This window comes from Temnothorax longispinosus, chromosome 6 (genome assembly GCF_030848805.1).
Source record: "Temnothorax longispinosus isolate EJ_2023e chromosome 6, Tlon_JGU_v1, whole genome shotgun sequence".
NCBI lineage: Eukaryota > Metazoa > Arthropoda > Insecta > Hymenoptera > Formicidae > Temnothorax > Temnothorax longispinosus.
In genome coordinates, this window is record NC_092363.1 from 14,416,804 (window position 1) to 14,442,544 (window position 25,741).

Below are 25,741 nucleotides of genomic sequence, written 5' to 3' on the forward strand. Positions count from 1 at the left end.
TGGCCGAGACGACCAGCCAATAGGATCAACGTCACGAGCGCCGTACTACGCGGCCTCGCTACACTCGTTTTACAAACGTTTGAGTTAGCGCTCACTTGTTTAACTAAAAGTCTCTCGGCGCGCACGCGACTGCTTGTACTTATCTGAGAAATATATTTGAGTCAAACTGTAAAGAGTGTAATCCTTTCCGTATAGACCCCACACGTCTAAGTGACCCCGACGTGGGGCGAGCGTGCGGAATTCGCTTCGTCGCAAAATTGTGAGTCGCGGACATTGAACATTGCGAGACCGAACCTTCTTTCCATCGCACGTTTCTGTTTTCTCGCCGCGCAGAGACAGAAATACTCTTCAGAGGTCAAGTTTGGTGCGCGATGCCATTAGATCGTTCACCACCTCGAGGCAACGACATGGGGGAGAAGCAGACAGCAGGAGAGGGGCAGCACACCCTCGTCACCATCCTCGACGAAGCAAACCCGGCGGGAGCTTCGCAAATAGGTTTGAATACTCATAGCGGTTCGTTTCGCGTACACGACAACGCGTTCCGCGCACATAACGATTCGGACGATCCAGGCGCGCAAGCCTACGCGATACGCGCAGTGAAAACGTGCATGTTCTGGCGCGATCACGCTAAAACTTGGTTTACACAAACTGTGCATAACATTAGATCGGACGAACTCAAGTTTTGTTTAGTAGTAGACAATCTGGACAAAGAGTCAATGCTCGAAATAGCCGATATTATCGAAGCGCCACCGGCCGCTGACAAGTACCAAATGTTAAAAGATACGCTCATTTCCCGGTTAACAGATTCAGACAAAAAGCGTTTGAAAAAGTTGCTCACGGGCGGCGAACTCGGTGATCGAAAGCCCTCCCATTTGCTACGCGAGATGCGGTGTCTCACGAATAATTCCGTGGACGAAAAACTCCTACAAACTCTCTGGTTACAGCGCATGCCCACAAGAATACAGGAGCTTTTGGCGGTAGCGGAAGGAGTAAGTCTGGACAAGTTAGCCGAGCTGGCCGATAAAGCCATCGAGAGAACTTTACCCTCCGTCTCAGCAGTTGAAGCCCCGTCCACAGCCTCAGACCCGACGTTGCCCTCCGCAATCGAGAAATTAGCGCAGCAGATCGAACGCCTCACCGCGGACAGGAATGGAAACCGACGCTCTCGTTCTAGACAGCGCGAGAGAAGCAAATCTTGAAACGCCCAACGAAACAAATCGCAGGCGTCAAAACACTGCTATTATCATAAAAAGTTCGGGAAAGACGCCAGAAACTGTTCGCAGCCGTGCTCGTGGACAAAAACCAAAACAACCCTTGCGATCAAAGCACCTGAGGAATCGGAAAACTAATTGGGCCATCTCAACAGGCGGTGCACGATGGTCCACCCAGCAGAAACCGCCTAATCGTCCAAGATAGAAAAACAGGTGTTTGTTTTCTCATTGACACCGGAGCCGACCTCTCAGTGCTATCTAAAGCATGGAAAGTACGAGGACAACAACAATCAACATTAAACCTATTCGCTGCAAACGGCTCTGTCATAGCAACATACGGGACACGAAGACTGCATCTGGACCTAGGTTTACGAAGAGACTTTGGATGGAACTTTATAGTTGCCGACGTCGCACAGCCAATCATCGGAGGTGATCTAATTAAGCATTACGGTTTAATTATCGATCTCAAGAGAAAACGCCTCCTTGACGAACATACAGGATTGCAGCGCCTGTGTCAACTTACCCGCAGCAACTATTCGCACATACGTATCATAAACGGAGACAGTTCTTACAATTTTTTGTTACAGAAGTTTCAAGAAATAGCTACATCTAACAAAACCGAAAAAGTTGCGAACACCGGGGTAATGCACCATATAATCACGAAAGGACCGCCTGTAGCCGAACCAATGCGCAGACTCCCGCCTGAAAAATTTCGCGCAGCCAAAGCCGAATTTGAGAGAATGCTGGCAGCAGGGATATGTCAACGTTCCAGTAGCCAATGGGCAGCACCGTTACATCTAGTGCCCAAGAAATCGGAGGCCGGAGAAATCGAGTGGAGGCCATGCGGGGACTATCGTCGATTAAACAGCGTAACAGTGCCCGATAAGTACCCGATAGCGCACATCGCCGACTTCGCATACCGACTCCATGGATGCAAGGTCTTTTTGACGCTCGATTTAGTTCGTGCTTATCACCAGATACCAATAGCCCCGGAGGATCAACCGAAAACAGCGATTATAACTCCTTTTGGACTGTTCGAGTTCAAAATAATGACATTTGGCCTTAAAAACGCTGCTCAATCGTTTCAAAGGTTTATGGACGGCGTCGTTCGCGGATTAGATTTCGTGTTTATATACATCGACGACATCCTTGTCGCGTCCCGAGACCACGAACAACATAAAAAGCATCTTCGTATTTTATTCGAAAGGTTGCAACGATACAACGTAACGATTAATCCTGCGAAATGTCAACTCGGCAAATCTTCTGTTACTTATTTAGGATACCTGATAGACGAAAGAGGTTCGCAGCCACTGCCGGAACGAGCGGAGACAATCAGGGATTACACACAACCCAAAACGATTTTGGAACTTCGCCGTTTTTTAGGCATCGTGAACTTTTATCGACGGTTCTGCAAAAACGCGGCTAAAGTATTGGCCCCGCTACACGATCTCATTCAGGGTGCAAAACGGAAGGACAATCGACCCGTGGCGTGGACAGCAGAAACGGTGGAGGTTTTCAACAGTGCCAAACAACTTTTAGCTGACGCTACCTTGATCGTACATCCTCGCAAAGGAGCAAATCTTACAATCACCACTGATGCTTCAGATGTAGCAATGGGCGCCACTCTCGAACAAGAAAGCGAAGGAACGTGGGAACCTCTCGGTTTCTTCTCTCGGAAGTTTACGGAGACGCAGAGAAAATATAGCGCGTACGACAGAGAGCTTACGGCGGCATACCAAGCAGTGAAATATTTCAGTCCGTGGATCGAAGGACGAAATTTGTTTCTGAAGACAGACCATAAACCCCTTACCTATGCATTGCAACAGCGTTCGGATAAGGCATCACCACGACAATGGAGACAGCTCGACTTCATAGGGCAGTACACAACAAAAATCGTGTTTGTGAAAGGAACAGACAACGAAGTAGCAGACGCCCTGTCACGTCTCAACGCGGTAAACCTGCCGACCATCATCGACACGCAAGAAATCGCAAACGCTCAAAAAGAAGACGAAGAGCTACAAGCCATCCTCGAATCAGACTCCGCATTAAAACTTAAAAAACTTAGAATCGACGATTCAGAAGACGTCGTATATTGTGATATCTAAACGCCGGATATTCGTCCATACTTACCCAAAGCACTACGTCGTCGTACCTTCGACGTCGTACACAACTGCGCTCACCCAAGCGGACGCGTCACCAAGAAAATGATTCAGAAGAGATTCGTGTGGCCGAACATGGCAAATGACATAACCGGATGGGCTCGTACATGCCTACAAGCGCAACAAGATTTCAAAGCATGTGCATTCCAAAGTTCAACACATCCCTGTGCCTTCATCACGCTTCAGGCACGTACATGTGGACATAATCGGGCCTCTTCCAACCTCAGAAGGCTACGCCCACTGCCTTACGATGATCGACCGATATTCGCGATGGCCAGAAGCAGTGCCCATCAAGAACACTTTAGCAGACGAGATTGTCGACGCCTTTTGGAACACATGGGTGGCACGTTATGGTTCACCCAGAACCATCACTACTGACAGAGGAAGCCATTTCGAGTCGGCCTTGTTCGATTCTTTCGCAAAACTCTTAGGTTGTTTCAGGTCACGCACCACTGCATACCACCCGACGACGAACGGGTTAATAGAGCGATGGCATCGGACCCTCAAGGCAGCTATTATGTGTCACGGCAGTCAGAATTGGACCAAATTGTTACCGACTGTCTTGCTCGGTCTACGAACGAGCATTAAAGAAGACATCAAAGCCTCTGCAGCAGAGATGTTGTACGGAGAGAATCTCACGCTCCCAGGGGAATTTTTCTTGAATCTGGATGTTCCTACGGACCCAAGCTGTTTCGCTCAGAAGCTACGGGAATATCTGCAGGTAGCCCGACCTAAACCTACTATCCATCATCAAAAAGAGAAAGTTTTTTTGTTCAAGGATCTGGACACATGCAGCCATGTATTTGTCAGAGTTGACGCTGTCAGGAGGTCACTTCAGCCACCGTACGAAGGCCCCTATCCAGTGCTAGAACGAAACGACAAGGTCTTCAAAGTATCTATCAAGGGCCAGCCGACCACCGTATCCATAGACAGAGTCAAACCGGCCCACCTTGAGAACAATACCTTGCAGGAGCCTATGGTAGGAAGTCAACCACAAGACACCTCTCAATAAGCAAGTACATCCGGAACTCTAAGAGTTTACCCATCAGGACCTAAAGCCAAGAAAACTTTCAGCTTCGCTCCAGTCGCTCACCCATTGAGGGGGGGGGGGGTAGTGTGGCGACCACGCCACGCCATTGGCCGAGACGACCAGCCAATAGGATCAACGTCACGAGCGCCGTACTACGCGGCCTCGCTACACTCGTTTTACGAACGCTTAAGTTAGCGCTCACTTGTTCAACTAAAAGTCTCTCGGCGCGCACGCGACTGCTTGTACTTATCTGAGAAATATATTTGAGTCAAACTGTAAAGAGTGTAATCCTTTCCGTATAGACCCCACAAAGTCGCATAATTCTACTGCTCGCGATCCGCCGACGTTTCACGAAAAATCACAATCGACAATTTTGTAACACTTATTTACAACTATATAAGGCGATACGCCAAACAAATGCAATATTATAAAATAATAAATTTAATTTTTTATAAGTTCTAAAGTCTGTCAGCAATTTTTCAGAAATATTACTAATGCAATGTTGTATGTAAAACATTCAAAAATATAACGCGTGCAATGTAAACGTAATAATAGTTTTATCATGTATCAGAAATGTTTCTAAACCATTACATCTGCAATATTGTAGAAATTCACTGCCTGCAATTCAATTTTTTTCATTACCTACGCAATCTTTCAGAAATTTTTTAGAAATATTTTAAATGCAATGTTGCGTTTGATATGTTACAGAAATATTATTTGTGCAATGCAAACGTAATATTACTTTTATAATGTTTCAGAAATATTTCTGAAATATTGCATTTGCTACATTTTTTTGCAATATTACAGAAATTTACAAATATTTTAAACACTTTCTGAAAGATTTCAGAAATATTGTTAATGCAATATTATAAAAAACATGATGCAGGTACATTTCTGAAATATTTCAGATGCATAGTTACAAATGAAATGTTAACAAAATATTTCTGCACCATTTCCGAATATTTCAATATTTCAGCAACATAACATGCCGAGTGGGATCTTAATTATAATATGACCTTGTATAAATATACAATTAAAAGTTTAACTAAACACTAAATGAAAACGCATCACAAATTAAAACATTACAATCTTAGAAGGCACATAATTAAGTTTTACATTTTAAGTAAATTTACTAACTATTACATAGAATTCATAATTGAAGTAATAATTTATAACCTATTTATTAACTAATCCGGAGCCAGATCTTTTGGAGTTATCCAAGGACGAATATTACTAACGTCCCACGTACCCGTATACATTTTTTACGTGTTCTGAAATACTGGAGGATCCGTAACAACACATACCGATTATTTCTCAAAACTTTAGTTATCTCATATAGGCCACGGAACTGTGGAATCATCTTTTTACTTACTCCGAGCGTATACTATCAAAATTCTTTAACATGACCAAATCGCCTTTTACATACTTTTTAGAGGCTTTATGTTTACTATCATACACTTTCTTTTGCTGCTGTTGCGAACGGCCTGTAACAGCTTGCTCGCGAATATCTTTCAGATTCCGTTCTGTCAAATTAATAGTTCCCTCGAGGAAACTTTTTAAGTTATCCTCGCAATCACCACGTTGATCAAGTCCAAAAACTATTTGACTTGGACTTTTCCCTGTGGATCTATTAACCGTATTATTAATAGCATATTCTATTTTATGAAAGACTATGTACCATTGTTTGCCTTCTTTATTTTCTGCTAATTTAGCGATACTTGGCGCTACAATTCGATTCATTCGTTCAGCTTGCCCGTTTGTTTGTGGAGATCCCGTGGCTATTTTAATGTGATTAACATTTTAATTGCGAAGAAAATCTTCAAACTCTTGTGATGTGAATGTTGTGCCTCTATCTGATATTATGTTAATTGGTTTATTATAATTATGGAAGAATTGTTTTAAACATGTTATGGCTTCACAAGAGTTTGTAGTTTTTGTTGGATACAGTTTGATATATTTTGAGAAGGCATCTACTATTAAAAAGATGTGCTTTTTAAGAGAAACATGTTTATCAACTGGACCATAATGATCAATATGAATTGTCTCTAAAGGGATATTACCTTTTGGAATAGGGTTTAGATAACCTTCTTTAATATATTTCTGTAGAATTTTAATAATAGATCTTTAAAACACTTGCGGTCCGATTTTCAAGCCGAACGGCAAACGAACAAACTCAAATTGGCCAAAAGGAGTTACAAATGACGTATATTTAATAGACTCCGGTGACATTGGAATGTGATAGAATCCATCTTTTAAATCTAGCTTAGTAAACCATTTTTTCCCCGCAAAGCGTCAAGCTGATCCTCAATAAGAGGAAGAGGAAAATTTTCGCTCGCCATTACTTTATTTACAGCACGATAATCTACACACATTCTTATCTGACCTTTTTTTGGGTCAAGACAATAGAAGATGCATACTCGGATGTACTCGGTCGAATAATTTTTCTTTTCAACAAATCGTCTATTATTTCGCGTACCTTTTCTTTCTCACTATAACTTAATCTTCGCGGCCTAAATTGAATTGGTTTACTATCTTTTAGAGTTAACACAGCTTCTATTTGCACGCTTGGTATCTCCGGACGTTTCGGTTTCAAATAGCAGTTGAAAAAAATATTTATAAAACGTTCACGATATTTGAGCGCCAGATTCGAATTAATATCAATACAGTCAGCTCCTTTAGGCTGGTCAAAATCGATATTCAATATTTCTTTAACCGCCTTATCATATTCTAAATCTCTGATTAATTTATATCCGAAAGATTTCAGCGTATCTCTACCAATCAATAAATGGAATTGACATTGTATCATTTGGTACCACTCCAACAATAACAGATTTACTCATACCATCTATAGTAATACTACCTGCAATAAGGCCCGTTATTTTTAATTTAGAATTATTGACTCCTCGATATCTGTTCCAACTAGCATTCGGAATTTTTACTACTACATTATTTACTAAATCTTTTCTAATTAACGTTATGGGACATCCGATATCTATCCTAGCAATACAAGAAATGTTGTTACTTCCTTTTACACTCAAATTCACACCTTTTTTAAACTCATCCCTGAGTCCGCTCTGCAAGTCCACCAGGTGAATTTCCTCATGAGATACCGAGTCATCGTCCAAGTTCGTTTCCTCCTCAGCTGATACCTTTCCGTCATCAACGATTAATCCTACCTGGCGTTCTGTCGTTCTTCCCTTTGGCGTCGTTTCCTTAGAATCAGTGTTAAGTGGACCGCTCCGGGTTTTCGCGCGGCGAGTCGAGGACAGTTCAAAATAATTAGGTTCTCGTTTTGTAAAATGTAACAGTCAATTTATTAAAGTTTGTTACACAGCACTCGCTTTTACACTCGCTCCGATTCGTGGTCCGTTTTCGATGTCGACAATCAGTGTCGCGTACGAATGGCTAGGGCGCACTTGGCTCACTGAGCTCCCGGCCGGAGCAAGCGAAGCGATCGCGGCCGGAGCTCCGAACTTTTCCGCGAGGAAACTTAGATACATGAGAAACGCTGATTGGCTCCAAATCGTCGAGCGACCAGACCATTGGTCGCTGTACGAGCGATCACGCGATGTGCACCTGTGTTCCGGGCGCGAGCGAAAACACCAAAAAAACCGGGGAAGGCAAATAAACGCGTTTTGGAGCAAATCGAGCGTTCTCGAATATTCCCAACGCTCGCTTTCACTTTGCGAGCGTTAGATTCTCAACATGCCGCCCGCCTCGTATTCAACGGAATGCGAAACAAACGGGGTTGAACGAGGTCGCATAAGTGCGCACGCAATGAGAGCTGAAGTCTTATGATACATTCACTTATATACACTATATACACTTGAGAGCTTACAATATTTTGCCCAATGTTCTTAAGTCTAATGAGGAACAAAATAGTCTAGTTTAATGTTATTCTACGGGCTCCGTGGGCCCGATAGACGCCGGTAACCGACAGATCTGTGTTATTGGTCGTTTCAATTCGGAATGTAACGTAATGTAACGATCGACGCGAACGCGACCGTCAAGTCCGGGATGGACTTGTTGAATTCTTGCAAGTTCCCACTTCGAAGGAGGAAGGAGATTATTTTTTATCAAAACTAACTCGTCAACCTTGAGATTATCGTGAGATTCGGTCCATTTGGCGCGCTGTTGCAATGAATGTAAGTAGTCCGACGACCAAGAACGCCAGATCTGTTCGACCATGAGTTGCACGTGTTGCCATCGCGACAACCGATTCGCATTGATTTCGAGCAATAATTCCTCCGGTACGCTGGTGAGCGGTCGACCGATGAGGAAATGACCAGGCGTCAACGCGGTAAAGTCGGACGGATCGTCGCTGTGGGGCGAAATCGGTCGAGAGTTGAGGCACGCCTCTATCTTACATAAAATAGTCACGAATTCCGAGCGAGACAGGGTACGAGCACCGATCACCCGCTTGAGGTGGTGCTTAAAACTTTTAACGCCAGCCTCCCAAAGCCCGCCGAAATGTGGTGCCGCCGGGGGCACGAAATGCCATTTCACACCGTCATTCGCGAGGATTTCTTTGAGGGAAGGGTCGTTCCTAAGCGAGCGAAAGCTGCATTGTAGCTCGCGATCCGCACCCCGAAAGTTCGTGCCATTATCGCTGTACATGTTCGATGGCAGTCCGCGTCGACTGACGAACTGATGAAATGCGGCAAGGAATCCCTCGGAGGAGTAATCCTCGACACACTCGAGGTGGATCGCTTTAGTGGCAAGACAACCGAAGACCGCCACGTGATGTTTGCTCCCCCTTTGACCACGGCCGACCACGGGGGTAATAATCATCGGTCCGGCGTAATTTATGCCCGTGTGAGAGAAAGGAGGAGAGGGATTGACTCGGGGATTCGGGAGATCACCCATTAATTGCGTCGGCGTTTTCGCGGAGTATCGAAGGCAGGTAACACATTTATGGATGTGAGACTTGATCATGCTTATCGCGCCGAAATTATCCAATATGTCTGACGGAGACATCTAAGCGTGAGTTGTGTCCCTCCATGGAGGGAGCGTCGGTGAGCTTAATCGATCAAAAGTTCAGAAATATGATGTCGCGGGAGTATGACCGGGTGTCGCTCATTGTAACTCAGCGCTGAGTTTTCGAGCCGCCCGCCCAGCCGGATTAGTAAATCTTTCCCGATAAATGGGTGGAGAGAGCGTAATGGACTTGTTCTCGATACGGTGGCATGAGCTTTTAAGGCCTTCAAGTCATCAGGAAAGCAGGTCGCTTGTACCGATCAAAGCCAAAAGACCGAAGCTTCGTGGATCTCTTCTGCGGTCAAAGGCGACTTGACGATCGTCGATGAGGCGACTTTATTTTTTAAGTTTTGCACAAAACGGCGAATGTACGCGGTAATACGGAGAAGTCGGATCCAGCTCGAGCACGAGGTGGGCAGCTCCCACTCAGGAGTTGGATCGACGAGATGAACGGTAGCTTTGCGCGCTTCGGAAGATACCGTTTGCAAAATTTCCTTTCCGGTAGGAGTCGGGAGGATCGGCCACGAGGCCGGGGATTTTCTAAGCCACGGGGGGCCTACCCACCATAATTCATGGTGTACGAGATCGACAACGGTAGAGCCGCGAGAAGCGCAGTCGGCAGGATTGTCGTGCGTGCGGACGTGCTGCCAACGTACTGACGGAAGACGCGTCTGCACCTCGGAGACGCGGTTCGCGACGTAGGAATTCCATCGCGATGGATGTTGCTGAATCCAAGCCAATGCGATTTGGGAGTCAGTCCATCCGAATAATGACGCTTGCGGGAAGCGCAGGGAATTTTTTACCCAATCTAACAACCGAGTTAATAAAACGACGGCGTTAAGTTCTAATCGTGGAACGCTGACGGTTTTTAACGGCGCGACCTTCGTTTTGGCCGCGAGGAGGGTCACCTGAATATTGGTGGTAGAATGCACGATTCGAAGGTAAACGACCGCGGCGTAAGCTCGAGTGGACGCGTCCGCGAATCCGTGTAATTCCACTTCGAGTTTATCTTGACGCATCCCTGTCCATCGGGGAATGCGTATTTCACAGATATGAGGCAAATCCGTGCAGTAATTAATCCAATGAGGTAAAAGATCGTCGGGGATGGGAGAGTCCCAATCAATTTTACGGAGCCAGAGCTCTTGCATCAACATCTTGGCCGCGATGACGATCGGTGACGCCCATCCGAGGGGGTCATATAACCTTGCAATAAATGATAAAATCACAGTATATACAGTAGCGCAACTCCCTGTCGGCACCTTTGATGTCAGCGTGTACGAAATTCAACTGCACATGCGCGAGCTAAGTAGATAACCAATCAAAGATCTGCTCTTTTTAGCTGAACTTCTTGCACCGTTCATCTTACCTCTTTTTCTCTCTAACGAGGAGAGAGAAAAAGGAAAGATAAATGGTGCAGAAGCTAAAAGAACAGATCGCATACTACTGGGGGTCGATTTTGTATCTTGGGGGACGAGGTGAAAATTACAAAAGTGAACAGATTTACTAGATTTCGACAAATGAAATTGTAGATTCTCTAGTGAATTTGCTCACTTTTGTAATTTTCACCTCGTCCCAAAATGAAAATAATGTAAACAATTAGCTAATCACATAGTATACTTTATAGACAATAAAAAATATGTCAGAAAATAATTTAAAAAAACATAAAATTATATGAACATCGATTAATATAAAAACTAATATATGCACTATATATATATATATATATATATATATATATATATAATATAATGTATATAATATATAATGTACATTTTTGCGATAAAAAAAAATACACAAATGAGATAAAATGTTGAGAGAATCTAAATAATGAAGCAAATAACATGTAGAGTAAATATTTATAATAATAATGTTATTATAATTAAAAAACGTATGTGTAAATATTTTTTTATTTAGTCTATAAATATATATACATTCATTTATTGAAATAATATATATACTACTTAAATCAATATCTTAAATTTTTCTATTAAAAAAATACAAATACATTAACCGAAATTAATAAATGGAAATCAAAGTACATTATTTGTACGCAATAATAAAAATATCTTATGTCGGAAAGAGAATTTATTTAAAAACATTAGAAATATGCATTACAAACACATCATCACGCATACATACACGTATAATATACATATATATATGCTCGGATAGTTAAATTTGTCAAGAATAGATTTAGAAAATATCTGCTATAAATTTAAGACTTATTTTCTATTGCTCAACTAGTGCAGCCATTTCGTTCAGTTATAGAAAACAGACCCTTAAGAGAGTGTCGACAGGAATAATATATAACAGGAATCTGCAGAACATGATGACAGATTTGACTGCAGAAACTGAGCAGCCGTTTCGTAATCATTTAAATAATTGTATTTCATTTAAATATTTACTAAATGACAGATTCTTTTCGGTTTCTGCAGATAATTTGTTATCAGATTATATCAGCAAAATCTGTCAGCAAAACACGAGTTTAATGCGGATACAAATGATACTGGATCTGTTGTAATATCTGCTGCCAATCTGTTATTGTCATACTATGGGCAATTTGTTTAATATAGGTATATATATATTCTCCACAGTTGAATCATTTGTCTATATTGCTATTTGATCCAAATTTTGATATAAAGCAAAAGAAGGTGCAAAAGAAAAATAAAATCTCTCTTCTTTAACCTGCCAATATACTTGCCATGATACTTAATTTAAGTATGTAAAAGATGCACATTTATGCAATGGGGAAATGCTCCGTCTTCTTTGTAGTCTTCTATTTATTTATGCGGCAATTATGACTCCTTGCGCGAGAAGCACAGACACCTATTTACGTTATAAACAAAATATTAGATAGCAAGATTTAAAAATAAAGATAAATATCTTATTTTATATTTTATTAACACAATTATACGAATATATTACAAAAAAACTATAGTTAAAAACTATACATATTGTGCATATAACAAATTGTATGTAACAATCAATTTTAAGAAACTTTAAACCTAAAAGACGAAACAATAAACACATGCATATGGATGTATGAGACGCGCACAAAGTACATAGTTATATATAAAAAGTTTTACATGACAGTTAATTTCAAGAAACATTAAATCTAAAAGATGAAACAATAAATCCATGCATATAGCTATATAAATGACACACACATACACATACAAAGTACACAGTTACAAAAAATGTTATGAGTTAATTTCAAGAAACCTTAAGCCTAAGAGACGAAACAATAAACCCGTGCATGTAGATATATATGACGCACGCACACACACACACATACAAAATACATATAGTTATAAAAAATGGTATATGACAGTTAATTTCAATATAAACCTTAAGCCTAAAAGACGAAACAAGAAACATATGCATGTAGATATATGACACACACACAAAACACAAACTTGGGAAAAAGTACATTATACTGTATGGACATACATGCATATAAATATATATTGGAATATATCTTTATTTCTTCTCTCCTAACTCTCAATCATTTGTCTGTACCTCAGCTACTCGATCCACCTCGGTACGAGCCAAAGAGAAAGCGAGAGAGAAGAAAAATTTTCTATAATAATTAACCCTGTATGATTTCATAGAATATATAAATCGCAAACCTAAAGAACAAACGGGAAATAATAATAAGTTATAAAAGATAATCCATCATTTGACTACTAATTAGCCGAATTTCATAATAATACGCATATTATAGTGAAAATAAGACTGCATGCAAACAAACAAGTAAAGAATAAGTCAGAAAAGAAAAGAATTATAAATGTAAAATATTAAGAAGTTTTCTATTTTTTTTAGTGACTTTTTTATCAACATTTTTGGATGCTTTATTATGTTGAGACAAAGTATAGTAAATACGCATGCGCATAAATAGTTTTATTAAATAAACTGTTGGAAAATTTGGACATGGTGCTTCAAAAGGTACGGCTTGTGCAAGTTCAAATAAATATTTACCTATATTTTTTTGGAAACAATTACTTTCAAAAGTAGTGACAAATATTTTTTCTAATTCATGTATATAAAAACAAAAATTATGACTTGCTACGTTCAAATTTCCAAATTGATTTTCTTCTGTGGTAGTAAAAGCTCGAAAAGAACAATATAAACTAGTATCATCTATGACAGTCTTGTTTTCATTAAGATAAGTTGTACACGCTTCACATGTATGTATTTGTAGACATTTCTTAATTAAATACCCGCATACATATCTAAACGCATTTTCTTCTGGCAGATCCATATTGTAATAGTCATGATTGGGGATGTCTAAAATTGGACGCGTCGCCGAAGATGGAATGAACGCAGAAGATGATGAAGGACTCGAACATGATTCTCCAATTAAATTTAACATTTCATCTGTATCTACAGCACAATTTTGCGTATCTGTATGTTGTAAAAGTTTCATACTGAATAATTTTTTAAAAGCGCGAGTAAACTGTATTGGTGTCGGATTTAAGCAATTACCGCCTTGTTGTCTAATGGAACCAAAAAAATTTTCAATACAGTCTTGATTTATTCTTCGTGTGCGAAGATATGGAAAATCATAACATTTTAATTTATTCCAAAGTAGCATTATACTTCTAATTGTTATTTGCCAACATTCAAAACAATTAACTCTAACTCGTGAACCTTTTTCATTAATTACTTTTATATTTTTCATAAAATTTATCATTTGTTCTAAGAAATTAATTTGTTTTTCGCTTCCTGTAAATACTTTTCCATATTCTTTAGGGTTATTTATTGCAGAGGAATTTAAAATATCAAATAATTTGTCAAAATGATCGATGAAATCTATTGTTCCTACTGCCTCACTTGAAAGAAAGCCAGAGGACATCTGAGTACACATGCCTGCAGCTACGCGATTACTAAAAATTTGAACGGCATATTTGACTTTCATTTTTTGAAAACTGGTAGGTTCAATATGATTTTTAGATAGTTTCGGAGCGGTTTTAATCCATTGCTTACTATCTATGTTATAAAAATCGACAATATGAGTCCATAAAGCAACTTTGTCCATTCCAAATTCTATACGATGTTTGTATAAATTATCGCGTGTTCTTTTCATTAAATGGGGAGTATCAAATATGTACAATATTTCTAAATCGTCAACTAAAAAAACTGAATTGTTTATTGAAATGCCCAATTCACGAGACAGCTGCATGAAATTAGACCCCATATCCGAAATTAAAGCATGCACGGTAGCACCACAATTATGTAATTTACGTATAATGTCAAATATAATAGGTTTTAATACATCTGCTCTACATGTTGTTTCAACAAAACAAAAGCAGACTGGAAGTTTCCAATCACCTGCAATGCTGCGTGCCATAACAACAAAAGCATTTTTTGCAGGTTTCGCTGATCTCTCGTTGCCTGTATTTTCAAATCCAACTATTTCATCTTGTGAAAGATTATAAAATAAATGAGCTTTTAAACTCATTTCATCGATGCACAATATACAATGACGTTCTAAAGGCGGTAATGAATTTAATTTTACAGATAAAGCGTCAAAAATTTTGTTGTTTATGCCGGGTTTAATTTGCCATGTGTGCGTGAATGAATGTAGACCACGAATGGAAGGTAATGCAAACTGTTTCCTAAGTTCTCGATAATTTCGCGGACTTAAAAAAAATAAGCTTAAAGCAAACCGTTTAAATTCAGGACTATATCTTCTCCCATGTTTGCTTTTAATTTTCGCGTCAATTTGTGCAGATAATAATTGTGCAAAATTAGTCGGTACCCACACAGCACAGGATATTTTGAGGGACATTTGTGCATCCGCTGGATATCCACCGGATATTAAATATCCACTGGATATCCACCGGTTATTGAGATATCCCACTTTATCTGTAGGACATCCCTCAGATAAAGTGTGCTGTGTGGGTAGTAACTTACAGCCTAATTGACGAAGAATTTTGTGTTCCTTAGATTCTTCCTGAGACTTTGTCTTGCTTTTTTCCAGGTTCTCAACTTTCTTTCGAAGCCGTCTAAGCCTTTCACGCAGCATTTTATTTTCTGCTTTTAATTTCAAACGTTGTTCTCTCCATTTCTTCTGCCGCGAAGTTTCTTTTACAGCTGCTGAACACATGCTGCTGGATGTGCTTCTAAACAATAGAGAAATATTATAACATTACAGAAATATATATTGCATGTATTGAAAAAAAAAAATAAAATTATAAAACTAGAAAAAATATAAATTTATTGAGAAAAATTAAGTAACAATTTTAATAATTTTACAATCCTGTACAGGAAAAAAAATAAAGTACAAATAACATGAGAATTTTGAAAACTTCTAAATAAATGTAATTAGATACTGAATATATTATGTAATCATGTAAATAATTATTTTTTACATTTATTTTTATTGTTTTAAAAAATTAAAAGAAAAACGACAAAATAATATAAAATATAAAACTGAGAAATATAAGTTGAAATATATTTCAATGCGTGCATGTGTATTTATAAATTGAAATAATAACTATCATAAACTGTATATCTTTACAAATAATACAATATAATTAAAATGCACACACTACATATGTTGAATGAAGTAAAAACTTACGGTTTAGCAATTTTAGCATCTCTATCCATGGCTAGCGTTGCGTTTGACGTCTGGATACTACTGAAACATATCACATACATTTTTCATACCCTACATTGATAGAAAAATAAAATATAATATATTTTGCAAAAAAAATATATTTTAACAGCAAAATCTATTTTTGTTATTATAGAAATATGTTATTTAGATAGATAGAGATTTAGATAAGTTATTTAGATATATAGAGATTGAAGAACCTGTTTGTTTCTTCTTGTTGTTCAACAACTTCAATCACTGCTTCATCTTCCTTATCATTTCTTTCTTGTGTATGTTCTTCTGATGCTGTTATCACAAGTGTATTGCTGTAAAAGTTATATTATGGATAGTATTATTATATTTCATACATTATCAAATATTGTTTATATTATTTAATGTATATTATTATTTTATATTATCAAATGTTTTTTATCTTATCAAATATATAGTATCATTTTGTATTATAAAATATTGTTTATTATTAAAAAATTTAAATATTATTTAGAATGAACAATAATGTGCAGTATAAAAAGTTTATTACTTACTCTCTTCCAAAAAATATTGTAGGTACAGCATCAGGATGAAAAGAAGCTCTTTTTTGGCCTATTTTGTACCACTTTTCTTCAAAATGCAAGTGGCATAGTCGATAGTTGCGATGACCATATTCTGGGCCCATCACTTGCAAGTCGAGTCTTCCGGATGCATGTATCCATTGCAACCATCTAAAAATGTTATGCCAATTTGTTATTAACATAAAAAATATATTACATATATATAGATAGATTTTAGGGAAATATGAAAATATTGAATTATGTGTGTAGATTCAATATATCTATATAAAATTATATACATGCTTTAAAAAATGATAATTAAAACCAAATTGTACCTATCATGTTCCTTAGGAAATAAAAAAAAGTGTCTTTTCTCCGTACTATTATTGTTGCACTCCTTCGCAACACACCATAAACTTGATTTACGATTCATCTTTTTCGATATTTTTCCTGTCTTCTAAGAAGCAGCACCTGCAACAAAGCTAAGATCAAAAGTGCTTTTTGGAAGAGAATAGAAAATCTGTACAATATTATTTATATACAGATTAACTATTCTCTCTAAGACTAAATATAATTTTTCTTGGTTAACTGTCAATTTTAAGTTTTATTTCTTTCACTCTTTATGTAATTGAACACTGAACACTGAACACTTAACACTAAACACTGAATACTCCTGCTCACTTTCTCTATCTTTCACGTCTAACTCCGATTTCTCGCACACTTCACTTCTGTAAGATGTCTGTTACCGCCAATTTTAACCGCTATATAGGTAAGAGAGAAAGCGCTATAGAAGAAATAGAGAGAGGAAGTGCGACAGAAGATCAGTTCTGTGATTGGTTATCTACTTAGCTCGCGCATGTGCAGTTGAATTTCGTACACGCTGAAATCGGGAGAGTTGCGCTACTGTATATACTGTGATAAAACGGAGCGTTTAGTATGAACAGTTATACGGCGTAAGGCGAGATTACAAAGGTGAACGAGTCGTCATGCGGTGACCAAGACAGGCCGAGGACTTTGAGCGTGTCATCGCGATTGATCGGATAGTCCGAGGATTCACGTTGGTCCTCCGGGATATCCGTCAACAGTTCGGGTGAATTCGCGGCCCATTTTCGGAGGGGAAAACATCCGCGATTCATTAGTCCGACGAGTTGCTTGCGTTTCTCGAGCAGAGACCGAAGGTCGTCTGCTCCGAAAAGAACGTCATCGACGTAGGTCGATTCTTCGATTATTGAAACCGCGTCGGGAAAATATTTACATTCGTCCTGAGCTAATTGAAGAAGGCAGCGCTGCGCGAGAAAGGGCGATGGCTTTTGGCCGTAAGTCACGGTGAGCAAGCGATACAGTCGAATCAACAGACTTGCGGGAGGGCGCCAAAGAATTCGTTGATAATCCGCGTCGTCACGATGCATGCGTATCTGACGGAACATCTACGCGATGTCCGCCATGTATACGTAACGGAATAATCGCCAGCGTAAAATTATTGCAGCGATGTCTTGTTGTAGCTTCGGTCCCGCCATTAGGAAATCGTTGAGAGTGGTTTTATCGTCCGATTTGCTCGACGCGTTAAACACGACGCGTAACTTAGTAGTCGTACTCGATTCGCGCAAAACGAAATGATGCGGAATGTACACCGGGGGGTATCGAGAGGGCTCGTTGCGTCGCGTACCTCTTCCATGTGCCCCATGGATTCGTATTCCTTGAGGAAATCGTGATACTGAGCGGCGATCTCGGGTTTCTGCGAGAGTCGGCGCTCCATTTTGGAGTATAAGAAAGAAGCCTTTCGAAAGGTGTCGCCTATGTGAGGGGGGCCGTTCTTGAAAGGCAAACGAACAATGTAACGTCCTTGAGAATCGCGAGAATGCGTACGAGCGAAATGTTTTTTGCAACGTTCTTCCTCTTCGGTGAGAGGATTTTGAGAGGGGATACTTTCGTCCTCCCAAAAACTTTGAATCAATGAATTCGTATCCTCGCAGGATACGCAATTCAGAACGGAAGCGAACTCTCCGGCTGGGCGCGCGGTGCCGGCAGGACCGGAGACGATCCATCCAAAAACAGTAAGCTGGCCCGTCGGGGTGCCGACCGGGCCTTGACAGAGGCCGTCGAGTAGCAGAGAACCGTATAAATCCGCGCCGATTAAGTAGTACATGAATCGGGCGATTACAAGAGGGATCGGGATCTGCTAACGGTAAATCGCGTAGATGCGGCCACATTGCGGCTGGCTTTGTTTGAGAGGCTGTGTACGAAGTAATTCGTTGGTATACGTAGCCCGAAAATGGGAATATCGGTCCCTGGCAGAAAAATGCATTAGTTGCAGTAACCATAAAATATTGGTAGCTTTTTTTTGGTTCCGGTAACTGTACGTTTTGTTGGGAGTATTATCAATGTTTAGTTGTCAAAGGGTATAAAGTTTGATTGGCATTATGAGGTAACGCCTACCAAAATGTATGGTATGAAGCCGACCTCAACCAAACAGTTTAGTACAAGCGAATTTGCCGCCGCGCGCTTCAGCGTCGCACGAGGCACGCTGCTGCGCGACGAGACCTCTTGTGTAGAGGTTAGATTGACATGTAGACTGTGCGTGTGTCTTGCGACTCGCGTTCTGCGTCTTATGTAGATAGGCCTTTATAAATATACTTTTTTCATAAATATATTTACGAACACAAAATTTCGTAATGAGCCGACACTGGTTTCTGACATTCACCCGACATTATAAGAAATATTATATCATATATCCAATTCAAAATTTTATTACTCTTTTTAAACTGCATTTGTTTCTTAAGATGATTTTTGAGAAATTATATATTTGCGCTGGTTGACATATGTAGACTAAATATAACACTAACATTAAATTAAGAAGTGGTCTACCACGTAAGGCAGTTGGCTCACGATCCAGAGGTCCCGAGTTCGAATCCCACCAAGGTAAGTGTGTTTTTATATGTGTTTTTAAATACGAGAAAATATTTATAATCATAGACTGCATCTTAAGAAACAAATTTAGTTAAAAAATAGTAATAAAATTTCGAAATAAATAATTTTTTTTTGTTGGGTGAATATTTGTTCATTATGGTTGTAACATCCATAAATTATGGTACTCCACACTAGTTTGAGTTTAGTAATGACAACTAAATTAATTGGTTATTCTTCAATACAACCAAAAGTGTGTTAGCCTTAACCAAAAATTCGTCAACCAATTATTTTAGTTGTTACAACCAGCGTGTTTCATTGGGCCATATACAACCAAAAATTTCTGTTGTTTTAACCAAATTTTTGGTTTCCACAACCACCCATGTGCGAATTTCAAAAAGGCTCAGTGCTGGCTTGGTACTGGTGCCAGAATTACCAGTACTGGCTAACGATTCTGGGCCAGTACAAGCTAAGATCGGGGTCATTACTGGGGCAATGTCGGAATGATAACACGGGTCCCAGTCTTGACGCCAACTTTGGCCCGACACAGAGTACTAGTACGGGGACAACACTGATTGCCAGTATTGGGCTAACTCTTGGCGCCAACATTGGCCCGACACAGAGTACTAGTACGGGGACAACACTGATTGCCATATCACTCGCGGCGTGTTGCTTCGTCCCGCGGTCGTTACCTCCGGCGCCGCTCGAGCAAAAAGCTTTCTAAATTCCCTCGCGGCGTGTTGCTTTCGTGCGGTTGTTACCTCCGGTCCCGAGCGAAAATTTTCTAAATCGACCCAATACATCCCCAGTACTGAGCCGACTTTCGACCGTAGATCAATATTATTTCTGGCCTTATACACGGTCAATACTGAGACGAGACTCACCTCGGAACAAAATATGGTTGGGAAACGATGCTCCCCGCATCGACTTCGTTGCCCCTTTCGTGTACGTATTCCACAAACGTTTTACACATTCGTACGGACCAAGCGAAACGCGTTTGCACGTCTGTACGTATCGCTCGCCGAGCGCACCGAACCTCTTATAGTACCCAACCGGCCGGCCGAGCGATCGGCGACGCACGGTCTTACGCACGATCGCTTACGGGCGTCGGAGGCGAGACGCGAAGCGAGACGAATGACACTATAATTGGGAGTACTTGTAACCGAGAGGCACGAACGCGGTCGTTACCTCCGGCGTGGGCTCTAGCGAAAAGTCCCCTCGCGGCGTGTTGCTTCCGCGCCGCGGTCGTTACCTCCGGCAATGCTCGAGCAAAAAGCTTTCTAAGTCCCCTCGTAGCGTGTTGCTTTCGCTCGGTTGTTACCTCTGGCGCCGCTCGAGCAAAAAGTTAAGTCCCCTCGCGGCGTGTTGCTTTCGCGCGGTTGTTACCTCCGGTCCCGAGCGAAAATTTTCTAAGTCGACCCAATACATCCCCAGTACTGAGCCGACTTTCGGCCGTAGATCAATATCATTTCTGGTCTTATACACGGTCAGTACTGAGACGAGACTCGCCTCGGAACAGAATATGGTTGCATGGGAGTACTGGTCACCGAGACTGGCACAATACTGATCTAGCGGTTTATCCGTACTGGGGCAGTACCATCCATCAAGTCTTGGCAGCCAATATTGTGCCACTTCTGGGCCATGCGGACAACTCTGGCAGAAGTCCGACATTCGCACATGGGCAAACACTTTTCTGCGTGTGTTTGTCGCATGGCGCGAGCGTGAGATTAACTTGAGATCGCGCGACTCCATTAAATTTCTCTCCGAAGCAATGTATTTTTAACGCGGCACGATGACGCTTGGTTCGCATAGTCTGACAAAGAGATTCGGATATGAAACTGTATGTCGAGCCCTGATCTAGTAGCGCACGTATTTTGAATGAGCGGCCCTCGATAGTAGGGTAAACCAGCCAGTGAATGAACAAATAAGCGGTGTCTTCTATTCATTAGAGACGTGAAATAAAATTATTATCCGTATCACTTTCAGCATCGATGTAGTTGATTCAATATATCATACTGATTATTAAAAAAAATATTAAAGGTGCTTTCAGAATAAAACATTTAGAATATAAATGGAAAAGTGACAAAAGGACCGATATACCAGTGAATGAACAGAATTGCCAGTAAATGAACGGCTGCTTACCAGTGAATGAACATATGTATTCCATGTAGATACATACCTACTAATGTATATAGATCTTAATAATTAAAGTTAAATATTATATTTTAACAATCACAGAATGTTATTTTTGCACTGGAATAATACTATAAAGCATATAAACCTATGTATTATAAAACGTGCGCGCGTACAGCTCTACGTACATACACAACGAGTGTCGGCGGCAGTGGCGGCTGGCGGCACGGATTATAGGTTAGGGTGACATCGCGCGGAACAACGCGATGTTTACGGCAAGCGGCGGCGGGATTGTTTTGATTACGTCGCGAGCGCGGGGCGGTCGAGCCTCACCACGAGGGACCCGTCGCACCGCGTAACGTCGAGACTCGTGGGTGAGAGACGACGATGCACGGTGACGATTAAAGTGACAGCGAAATGATTCTCTTCAGAGCGGGCTCGATCCTCGGCCTCCTCGTCCTGGTAAGCGGCTTTCGGGAGTACCGGATTGAATCATACGTATAATAGCTATAGAGACGTTTTTTTTTTAATTAAAAATGTCGAAAATTAAAAATGTCAAGTCAATTTATCCATTACTATCTAGATACTACCTAATTACCAAAATAGAGCCCACATGTTCATTCACTGGGAAAAGGTTAGAAAATCACACCAGTGAATAGACATCATTATATTTAGCGTATTTTTACGAATTTACAGAAAAATGTTTGACAAAATAAAATATTGACTCTATCTTTACTTATATGATGCAATATTTACCTTCGAAAATCAATTATAACGCTTATTCAAACGTAAAATCGCAACCTCTCCAAAATTAACCTCTTATTAGCTTGCACGTCATAAGCATAAAAATATTTCTCCTTAAGTCGACACTTTGTTTATAACCGTGACATTGATCTCAACGCCACCTGTTAATTTTTCTCTTAATTTTCATCACAAAATTATTTATCTTTGACCCATAATTTTTTTCATATTTAAAATATAAGTGATTTTGTTCATTCACTGGACCCCGTTCATTCACTGGCTGGTTTACCCTACACACACACACATACTTCCGGACATTCCTTTTTAATGCAATATTTCGACGTTTTAGAACACTCTGAACATATTAGCATAAAAAACTCAAAAAAAATGTTTTCTTTAGTTCTACCCCTATTTCATATATATATTTTTTAAATTTGGTTGACTAGATCCAACTTTATACACAATCAAAGGTTCATATACGAATTTACGAAAACAAAGCTTCCTCTATGAGGAAGCAATACAATAAAAATTGACACAACTATAATTAACGCAATGGTGAAACCATTGAGTTCGGAGTAGACATACTGTAACAATTATAATTTAGAAAAGTTAATTAAAAAGAAACAATGACAAGTATCACAAGTAGTTACAAAATATGTACATCTTAGTTTGTTTCTTTCCGCTGTGTAGCGCGCACGACTATTGGGACGCCGTGTAATGTAAAGTCCGCTATAGTAAGAGTTGCGTAGAGACAGAGACAGTCGAAGGGAGATGTAAACGACCAGAATAAATAATATATTTTGTGTAACAAGTGCGGGAAGTTGAGAATTGGACACGAGTGCGGAGTGGACGCACGAGCCGGCTTCGAGTGAGAAATCTCTTGCGCGTGCGGAATCGGCCATCCGTCGCACAGATGGCGCGCACGCAATAGGCCACTTTCCACGCACATTGTAATATAAAATAGGGTGCGTAATGCTAGGTCTACAATGCGAGTCGTAAAGTCGTAAGTCGTAAGAATTGACCAATCACAATCGAATTTGAGGAGAATAATCGACTGTGATTGGTCAATTCTTACGACTCACGACTTTACGACTCGCATTGTAGACCTAGCATAACACGTGCGGGTTGAGAATTGGACACTCGTGCGGGTGATATACATATTCGACGAAGATCGAGAGTTTGCATGCGAGAAGAAAGAAGAACATACAAGCGTACCGGGAAGCCGCGTAGAAGGATGGATCCTCACTTATTTACGGTGATTCAATTAAAAAATATTCTACAGCGGTATGGTTTGGCCACTTCCGGAAGAAAAATCGAGCTTGTTTGCGAATGCAACAACGTGATCCGACGGGAGCATGGATTGAGGAAGCAGCTAGAGCTGCTAGACAGGCTGACGTGGTGGCCAGATAGGATGAGGTTGGTGAAGACGAAGATAACGCACAGGCAGATGATGTAGATGCTCAGGAACAAGAGGGGGCACAATCATCGTCGGGGACACAATCATTGTCAGGAACGCAATCATTGTTAGGAAACGATTGGCGTCAAACAGAAGCTGCGTTAACGGTGAGAGAAAAAGCTCTTATGCAGAAGGAAATCGAGTTTTTGCGAAGGGAGAACGAGATGTTGCGGTCGTCTCCTAGAAGTATTTCTTCGACAGTATCAAGAACTACTATGAGTATTAAAAACATTAGCGAGCTGCTCAGCGAATACCATGGTTCTAGTGACGATTTTGAACGCTGGAAGGCTCAAGTTTATTTATTTAAAAAATACTTATGAATTGGATGAGAATTCTGCCAAGATTTTGGTGGGGTGCAGACTTAAAGGAAAAGCACAGGAATGGTATTATTCCCTAGTTGATAATTCAATCTTGTTATTAGACGAGCTTCTTGAGAAAATGGACGCCATGTTTAATCAACCACTGGGACGACTGGAGCGGAGACGACAATTTGAGGCCCGCAAATGGAAGAAGACGTTTAGTGAGTATTGTCATGACAAGCTCATATTGGGAAATCGGGTTCCTATTGCAGAAGATGAGATGGTAGATTACGTCATCGAAGAAATTCCGTCAGAAGATTTACGAAATCAAGCCCAGATGCATTCTTTCGAGACTGTGCCAGCGCTATTAAGAGGATTCCGAAAGATTAAATTAACAATGCCCGAAACACCTTGTCGCAAGTATGTTGGAACTCAATACATCAAACCCAAGCTAGGAGTTCCTAAAACGGATAAGGAAAGTCCGAGCAAATTAAGGGGGTCGACGCGAGGAAGCAGTAAATGTTACAACTGTCAGGAAGTGGGCCATCTCGCCAAGAATTGTACTGCTAAGAAAGAAGATTACACTGATTGTTGAGAATCTAACGCTCGCAAAGTGAAAGCGAGCGTTGGGAATATTCGAGAACGCTCGATTTGCTCCAAAACGCGTTTATTTGCCTTCCCCCCGGTTTTTTTGGTGTTTTCGCTCGCGCCCGGAACACAGGTGCACATCGCGTGATCGCTCGTACAGCGACCAATGGTCTGGTCGCTCGACGATTTGGAGCCAATCAGCGTTTCTCACGTATCTAAGTTTCCTCGCGGAAAAGTTCGGAGCTCCGGCCGCGATCGCTTCGCTTGCTCCGGCCGGGAGCTCAGTGAGCCAAGTGTGCCTTAGCCATTCGTACGCGACACTGATTGTCGACATCGAAAACGGACCACGAATCGGAGCGAGTGTAAAAGCGAGTGCTGTGTAACAAACTTTAATAAATTGACTGTTACATTTTATAAAACGAGAACCTAATTATTTTGAACTGTCCTCGACTCGCCGCGCGAAAACCCGGAGTGGTCCACTTAACATTTAATGGTCCTTCGAGCCGGATAGTGCTAAAAAACCGGCATAGACAGTTCGACCGTCTCCATAGTGATCGCTTGTGCTTCGAGACAGACACTGTCGCGCTCGCTCGACTCGCTCGCAAACGGAGTTCGCCGTTCGAACCGTCGCAAATCGAACCAGATTCCCGGTTCATCGGGTACTCCGCGATACGCGTTCGTGACTCCGTGGCTCACTCAATACATTGAGCGCTCTGCACCCGCTCTCCGAAAGATTGGTGCCCTGTGAATTGTGAAGTGCTTCGGAGTTCGGAGGCTCCTGTGCGACCTCCAGCAACCGTATCATCGCGATACGCATCCGCCGCCCGACCGGCGCCCTGCCATTGCGACGTGCTGTACGTTTCTGCTTCCCGCGAGTATCGCCCTGCTGCTCGCCGCGGAAACGCATAAGAGCGTCTTCGCTCTTCTCAATCGACAAACCCGAGCGCTCTCATGGTGGAAGAATACATGGTGTGCGCAAAACGACTCTTTCTTTGTCTAAAATCTATTGTTTCTTTCTGATTGCGACACGAAAAAATATATGTCTACCAACATAAAAAAATCCCTAGAATTCTAGGGATGTAAGTGGCGGTACA

The 25,741-nt window shown here is 40.8% G+C and overlaps 5 protein-coding genes across 5 annotated transcripts; 1 reads left to right on the forward strand and 4 right to left on the reverse strand.

Moving 5' to 3' along the window:
- The first annotated feature begins 371 nt into the window (after nt 1–371).
- LOC139815426 (uncharacterized) lies at nt 372–1,349 on the forward strand. Its single transcript, XM_071782353.1, has 2 exons — nt 372–1,100; nt 1,224–1,349. Exons 1-2 carry the CDS (start codon nt 372–374, stop codon nt 1,347–1,349), a joined length of 855 nt encoding a protein of 284 aa, XP_071638454.1.
- Nucleotides 1,350–8,294: 6,945 nt separating this feature from the next.
- On the reverse strand, nt 8,295–9,377 carry LOC139815427 (uncharacterized). The gene has a single exon (XM_071782355.1). It carries the CDS (start codon nt 9,375–9,377, stop codon nt 8,295–8,297), a length of 1,083 nt encoding a protein of 360 aa, XP_071638456.1.
- Nucleotides 9,378–9,637: 260 nt separating this feature from the next.
- Nucleotides 9,638–10,531, reverse strand: LOC139815428 (uncharacterized). Its single transcript, XM_071782356.1, has one exon. The coding sequence runs from the start codon at nt 10,529–10,531 to the stop codon at nt 9,638–9,640; it is 894 nt and encodes a 297-aa protein (XP_071638457.1).
- A 787-nt stretch (nt 10,532–11,318) lies between these two features.
- On the reverse strand, nt 11,319–17,447 carry LOC139814782 (uncharacterized). Its single transcript, XM_071781267.1, has 6 exons — nt 16,862–17,447; nt 16,521–16,697; nt 16,197–16,301; nt 15,961–16,020; nt 15,294–15,502; nt 11,319–12,203 (listed from the first exon to the last, which is right to left on the reverse strand). The coding sequence occupies exons 1-6, from the start codon at nt 16,957–16,959 to the stop codon at nt 12,154–12,156; spliced, it is 699 nt and encodes a 232-aa protein (XP_071637368.1). The 5' UTR covers nt 16,960–17,447; the 3' UTR covers nt 11,319–12,153.
- Nucleotides 17,448–17,470: 23 nt separating this feature from the next.
- Nucleotides 17,471–18,282, reverse strand: LOC139815429 (uncharacterized). Its single transcript, XM_071782357.1, has 2 exons — nt 18,193–18,282; nt 17,471–17,953 (listed from the first exon to the last, which is right to left on the reverse strand). The coding sequence occupies exons 1-2, from the start codon at nt 18,280–18,282 to the stop codon at nt 17,471–17,473; spliced, it is 573 nt and encodes a 190-aa protein (XP_071638458.1).
- Between the last annotated feature and the right edge of the window lie 7,459 nt (nt 18,283–25,741).